Source organism: Salvia miltiorrhiza, chromosome 1 (genome assembly GCF_028751815.1).
Source record: "Salvia miltiorrhiza cultivar Shanhuang (shh) chromosome 1, IMPLAD_Smil_shh, whole genome shotgun sequence".
Classification (NCBI taxonomy): Eukaryota; Viridiplantae; Streptophyta; class Magnoliopsida; order Lamiales; family Lamiaceae; genus Salvia; species Salvia miltiorrhiza.
The window spans coordinates 15,592,031-15,598,423 of NC_080387.1; the positions used below are offsets into that span (position 1 = coordinate 15,592,031).

A 6,393-nucleotide genomic window follows, 5' to 3' on the forward strand; every position below is an offset into this window, starting at 1 on the left:
AGAAGAAGAAGACATTTTGGTATTTTTTGTAAATGCATAAGCTTTTATTACTGCAATATGATGTAAATGCAGAAGCTTTAATGCAAAGCTGTGAATGTAAAGCTGTGAATTTTTGTAAATGATCAGACCTCATTATAAATGCAGGAAGGATATGCTTGTAAATGCAGAAACTTTTGTAAATGCAGAAACTTTTATAAATGCAGAAGCTTTGGTTTTTTTTGTACATGAATGAAAGGATATGCAGAGTTGTACTTAACATGAATGCAGAGGCTATGAATGCTGCACACAAAACCATCAAGACAAAAAAAAAACAGCCAACCAGAACCAAAAACACCACCAGCCAACCACAACCAAAACCAACACCACCATCAGCCAGCCAAACCAGAACCAACAGCACCATAAACATCAACCAACAACTCAAAAAAACCCATTAATGCTAGAACAACGGAAACCAAACCATAAGAACAGGGGAACATGGAAGAATCAGGTTTTTTGCATATCATAAATTCTTGTTTAAATCATAGCAGAACCACAACCAACCGAGACATAAAAAATGAACATCAATCATCATTTCAGACCACCTTTAAACACATACCATAAGCACAACAGATCGCCCAAGAACCTACACCAAAATAAAGAGTAGGCTAGATCTCACCAGAAAAAAATCAGGCAGCATGGATTTCAGCATCAACAACACGCTGTCGTTCATATCCCTATGTTGCCAGTTTTCCTCACACATAAAAAATGAATCTGGGTAAGAACTAGGGTTTGAATCACAAATCGGTTCTTCACCGGAGGAAGAACTAGGGATAGACGAAGTGAGTGTACCTTCTTGGACTAAAGCCCGGCGACGCCAATCTTTGCATCCATCTTCAATCACCAACAATTGAATCCAATTCTCCAGCTCAGCCATCCATTTGAAATCATACTTGTCTCCGTAGGATTTCGACATTCAATCGGTGGAATCCCTCAGAAAGTGAACAATTTTGTGTTATTCGACGAAAGTCGTAAGAGAGAGAGAGAGATAGCTTCAGATCTTTTGTAAATCTACATCATAGGGATCGGGACATTATCGGCGATGGAGAAGGATTAGGAGGTGAGAGATGAATGCAGAGAGGCTGCGGCTTACACCCAAGAAAGGCGGCAAACGGCGAACTAGGGATTTCAGACGGCGGAGTGATGCGAAATGAGAGATGAAGCTTCGCGAGAGAGAGAGAGACAGAATAGATTAGGGTTTCTCAGTGCGGCGGAATCGAGAGCCAAAATTAAAGAGGAAATGAAATGGGCTCCCCAAATCCGAGTCCAATTAGTTAATCATTAGGCATTTTAATTAGCATTAAGTAAGCCCTTATTATTTCCTAAAAAGGAAACGGGACATTATCGGTGGGACAACCCAAAAAGGAATACGAGACATGAATAGCGGGACGGAGGGAGTACTAAAATATTATTGTATGCAATGATCATATATGTTCAATGCTGAAATAGAAATTTTATTGAAGAAAAAAGAAGCAAAAACCTTTGGAAGCACAGGCGCAAACAAGGAGGGTGTCAGAAAAAACCCAAAATGAGGAAAGGACAACAAACCCAAGCGAAAAGAAAGCAAAAACAAAACAAAACAACGAAAGAAGGACGAAACGAAATAGTCCGCAAAGAGTAACAGCCGAGCCCGAGCAACAGAGATCATATATGTTCAATAAATGTAAATAAAATTATTAAAATATTCATATTGATAATATTAATGATTTTACAGAGATTTATATATTTATTTATTTATTCATTCTTTTTTGAAGATTTAGTCAGTATATTATGATTCAATTGTATAATGTGATGCCATTGACTATGAACATGAGACTTCAAAATATGGCATCCAACAAAGAGTCCGATAAGTAGAAGAAGTTTTAAGAGTGAAATGCGAGTATTCAGATGGAACAAATAGTGACAATTATAATGATTATGCATCTATTGATCCTCTGGAGGATGCATTGCTTAAATCATTTGAAGATCCAATAAAAGACATCGTCACAGTACTTACCCGCATACTTCAGCAACATCAACGACAATTCTTATTATAAAGAACAAGAAATAGTTGCTCCTACCCATATATATACAACTTCTAAATCTTAATACTCATATATCATTAATAAATAATTTAAAATTTTTAACTATAAAAATTACTTTATTTAATAGTATATATTTTCAATAATATCTTTCATAATTCATATCGGGGCTAGTTTTTTTAGTAGTAGTACTAGCAAAGTAATAAATAAATTGATCAAATTTTGTTTCTCTCGCTGGTTAGCAATAACAATTTTGATATATTTTTTTTGTTTTTTTAAAGGAATAATTTGATATTTGTCAATTGGGTTTTGTAAATAGCAAGCGAAATTAAAATTACATTTTTTCTTTCAATTTTCAAAACAAAATGATTACGTTTTTGTGATAAGATGGAAACATTCTCTATTCAGTATATTATTTGCTATGTCAAATTTTGGATTGCTAGATAAAATTGAGGCTAATGAAATTGTGGTAGATCAAAAAGTGAAATTATTATAGAAATGTTTCAAAGTAGTATATAAAAAAAAAGATATAGAAATGATTATTAAATGTGACACAGTTATCACTAGTTTTAAATGAGTTCATACTGAATCATGTTTTTTTATGCCTAAAGTATGTTAAATAATTTCAAACTGGTCAAATCCAAATACAAGTCAAAGATCGTTTGAAATTCTCCCATCTGAAATGAGGCTTGAGTTTATATTTCACAGGCATAAAAAAAATCAAAGGCTTAGTACAAGTAAAACTAATTAAATGATTCCCTCAAAAAAAAAAAAAATTAAATTAAATGATGAACTTTTTTGTATTCAATTAGAATATATTCTTTAGGCATATCTCTCTGCAATACTTTAGTGAGTATTAAGTTCACTGGCCATATATATCCTCTCTCAATGTGCATACTTATTATATCACCCATATTATCAGCATTATTTTTGCATTAAAAACAATAATGGAAATGTTTATTAACGATAGTGACAAATGCTCGACTTTCACATCGTCGTTTGGGAGAATACGCTAAAAAATGAACTAAATTAAACCATGCTCCACAAATCTTGAAAATGATAGAAAACTAGGTTTTAATTAATCATACAGTAAAAGTGAATACTATATTATAAATAGAGCACCTAATCCAAATTGCGACACACCCCTCCAACTACCTTAACCAACCCCCCCAAAATTCTCTTCGAATTCCCAAATTTCCCTTCACGAATTAAAACCCCTCTAGAAATTGTGAAGAAATCGCCAAGAAAAATAAAAATAAAAAAATACTCTGCAAAACCACCCGCCAAACCTAAACCCCCATTTTCTCACTCCCACAAATCTCGATTGCCGAGAAATCTGCATTGCATTCATACGATTAAACAATCAATTTCTGGTCTCAGCAGCAATCGAGTTGTCGCGGCGATTGATTGAATTGGAAGTAAACCCATGTGGCTTGGACGAACCAAATCAAGGGTTCGGTTCCACGACGCACCGCCGCCGCCGCCCAAATTCGCCTGCTCCTCCTTCAAAGACATCCACATTCTCCTCTCCGACGACGACGGCGGCGGCGGCGGTGATACTCTTGGTTCCCCTAGAAGGCTCTCCATTTGCCACCGCACGCGCAGCAGTGTCAAGTCCCTCATCCGCAGCCTCTCTCACCTCCCGTTCCTCGAAGACGCCGCCGCGGCCGCGGTTGCGGCGGAGGAGAAGAAGGAGGAGGAGCTCCGCCCGGAAATCCGCATTCCCGGAGCGGAGGCAACTATAGTGGTTTACTTCACGAGTTTGCGGGTAGTTCGGTCCACATTCGAGGACTGCAAGGCCGTCCGATCGATCCTGCGTGCGTTCCGCGTTCCGATCGACGAGCGCGATCTGTCGATGGACGGGCGCTTCACGGAGGAGCTGCAGGGGATCTTAGGCCTGACGGAGAAGTCGAAGCTGATGCTGCCGAGGGTCTTCATCGGCGGCAGATACATCGGCGGGGCTGAGGAGGTCCGCTGCCTCCACGAGACCGGCGAGCTGAAGAAGTACGTGGAGAGGCTGCCGCGCGCCGAGCTCGGCACGTGCGACACATGCGGTGGATACGGATTCATCCTCTGCATAGAATGCGACGGCAGCCGGAAGTGCTACAGCGAGAAAGCCGGCTTCAGAAGTTGTACGTTGTGCAATGAGAATGGCCTCATTAGGTGCCCTTCTTGTTCCTCTGCGCCCCTCTGAACTGTTTTTTTTTTTTTTTTGCTGATATTGCGTTTTATGCAAATCTTACTTGGTTTGTTTGGATTTTTAGTCTTTAGTTTTCTATACATAAATCATTGATCAACATGCTAAAGATTGATGTGGAACATGAAGCACTCGAGCTTTAGCTTTAACAAGTTAGTGGTTTTATGTGAGCTATGGCTTGAGTTACTTTTGCTGTAGTTGATTTTGCTTGATTTTAGTATAGTTTTCTTTGACTGAGTGGCCTGCAAAAGGAAGAAAGAGTATTTTATTGCTTCCTTTGCTTCCATGTTCCATCCTATTCGCATCGTGGATGAATTTTGCAAGTGGTTTTTTATTGTGATTAAGAATTGATAACTAAACCGTTAAATAGTTTGTGTCTTGCATTTGTTATTGATCCACTTGGTTTGTTAAGAATGTGAGAGATGGTGGTTGTAGTTGATAAGAAAATGTTATGTAATTGCATTTATCATGGACTACATCCTTAAACGAAGTTGTATACCTTAAGAATGGTCTGACGTTTGAAGTCGTAGATGTACTGCAGAGCATGAGGAAAGATGAGGTGATCTGCAGAGTTAGAGAGTATAGGAAGGATAATTATCAGTTTGCAATGAGGCAACGAAGCAGCTATCTCTCGCAAATGGAGTGAGTGAAACCATAATTTGCATTGCTCAATAGGCAGTTGCTTGTATGCAATAAGGGCTTCTGGACAATATGATTCATGTGATGATTTCAATCCATCATTTTCCCAGAAATATGTGCTTAGATATATTGTAATTCTGAGATGAATAGTGTAGTGGGTGAAATTAAGTTTGGAAAACAGGAAATATTCTTCATCCCCACAGAAAGTGTAGTCGTAGAGAAGGAATGATGCCCAGGCCATTATTGATGTTTCCACTTTGCAGAATTTGGAGGAAAAGTCGAGAGTGAGCATGTTTTACACTTGCTTCTGACAATATGTTATCTTGTTTGGGAATATTAGATCTGTCAAGTAGGGCTCAGTCATAATTCATATAAACAAACTAGGCCCATTTATGAAATGGGCTAGTTAGATGTGGGTGGGGTGGCTTTGTATGCAATGCAACATTGATATTAGATGACAACATGTGAGCCCATATTATTGGTCCTTGGTGAAGGGGGAGTTTCACTCTATTTCGATGTAAATACCTTTAGGATGTGTAATCTTTGATTGATAGTAAATGTCTCATCTGTTTTCGCTCATTTCCTACGAAAGAGAATTTCACCCTTTCTCATTCCTTTTTTCCACTTCAAGAAAGAATAATATTATCACACGAAAAATGAAGAGATAAGAAGTGAAAAGAATGAATTAGAAACGATGAAATTATCTTTTGAAGGAAATGAGGGGAAAAAAATGAGACATTTGAAGGAAGATTTTTTTGTTATTCCTCTATTTTCCATGATAAATTTATCTACCAAAGAAAACGCACCCTTACTATATGTACAAATATGTTGAATATAATTTTTGCAACAATTTATAGTTTTATATGTTGATATTCGTATGTAATTATGTAAAAAGTAATATAGGTAATAAAATTGGAGATGTAGCAGCAATAAATAATATAGATTTAGAGGGTGTTTGGCTAAGCTTATTTTAAAGAACTTATAAGCTCTTGGAGCTTATAAGATGTTTCAAGAGCTTATAAGATGTAATTTTTAAGAGCTTATAAGTTGTCAAAGTGTTTGGATAATTGAGCTTATAAGCTAGAGAGTGAATTTTTTTGTTAGAGAGAGAAAATATTTTTTTAGAGAGAGAAAATCGAAGAAAAATGAACTTAAATGATATACGATGAAAATAATAAATTATAATTGAAAAATAGTTGTAAAATGATTGTTTTATATGAGATTATAAAAAAATAAGTTGGGGTAGAGGAACTTATTTTTTGGGGAGCTTATAAGCTCTTGGAGCTTATTTTTGGAGGTTATAAGCTGTTTAGGAGCTTATTTTGCCAAACACTTTGAAGGAGCTTATAAGCTCCTAAACAGCTTATAAGCTGTTTTGAGGAGCTTATAAGCTTAGCCAAACACCCTCTTAGTTGTTGGAATCAACACACCCTTGCCTAAATTTTTAATTCTAACATGAATGTGCAATCACAACTGTTCAACTTAAAGCGTAACCTTTAG

At 36.9% G+C, this 6,393-nt stretch overlaps 1 protein-coding gene across 2 annotated transcripts; it reads left to right on the forward strand.

The window, feature by feature from the left end:
• The first annotated feature begins 3,181 nt into the window (after nucleotides 1–3,181).
• LOC131006712 (uncharacterized protein At5g39865-like) lies at nucleotides 3,182–5,473 on the forward strand. 2 transcript variants are annotated; one of them, XM_057933856.1, is made up of 2 exons: nucleotides 3,182–4,220; nucleotides 4,785–5,473. In XM_057933856.1, the coding sequence occupies exons 1-2, from the start codon at nucleotides 3,484–3,486 to the stop codon at nucleotides 4,810–4,812; spliced, it is 765 nt and encodes a 254-aa protein (XP_057789839.1). In that variant the 5' UTR covers nucleotides 3,182–3,483; the 3' UTR covers nucleotides 4,813–5,473. The 2 variants fall into 2 exon arrangements, with proteins under 2 accessions (XP_057789839.1, XP_057789840.1); XM_057933857.1 differs by having other exon boundaries at nucleotides 4,796–5,473.
• Nucleotides 5,474–6,393: the final 920 nt, after the last annotated feature.

Coding starts and splice junctions, on each gene's coding strand:
- LOC131006712 (XM_057933856.1), top strand. CDS start 3,484: ATGTGGCTTGGACGAACCAAATCAAGGGTTCGGTTCCACGACGCACCG. Junction 4,221..4,784: donor AATGAGAATGGCCTCATTAG/GTGCCCTTCTTG, acceptor TTGAAGTCGTAG/ATGTACTGCAGAGCATGAGG.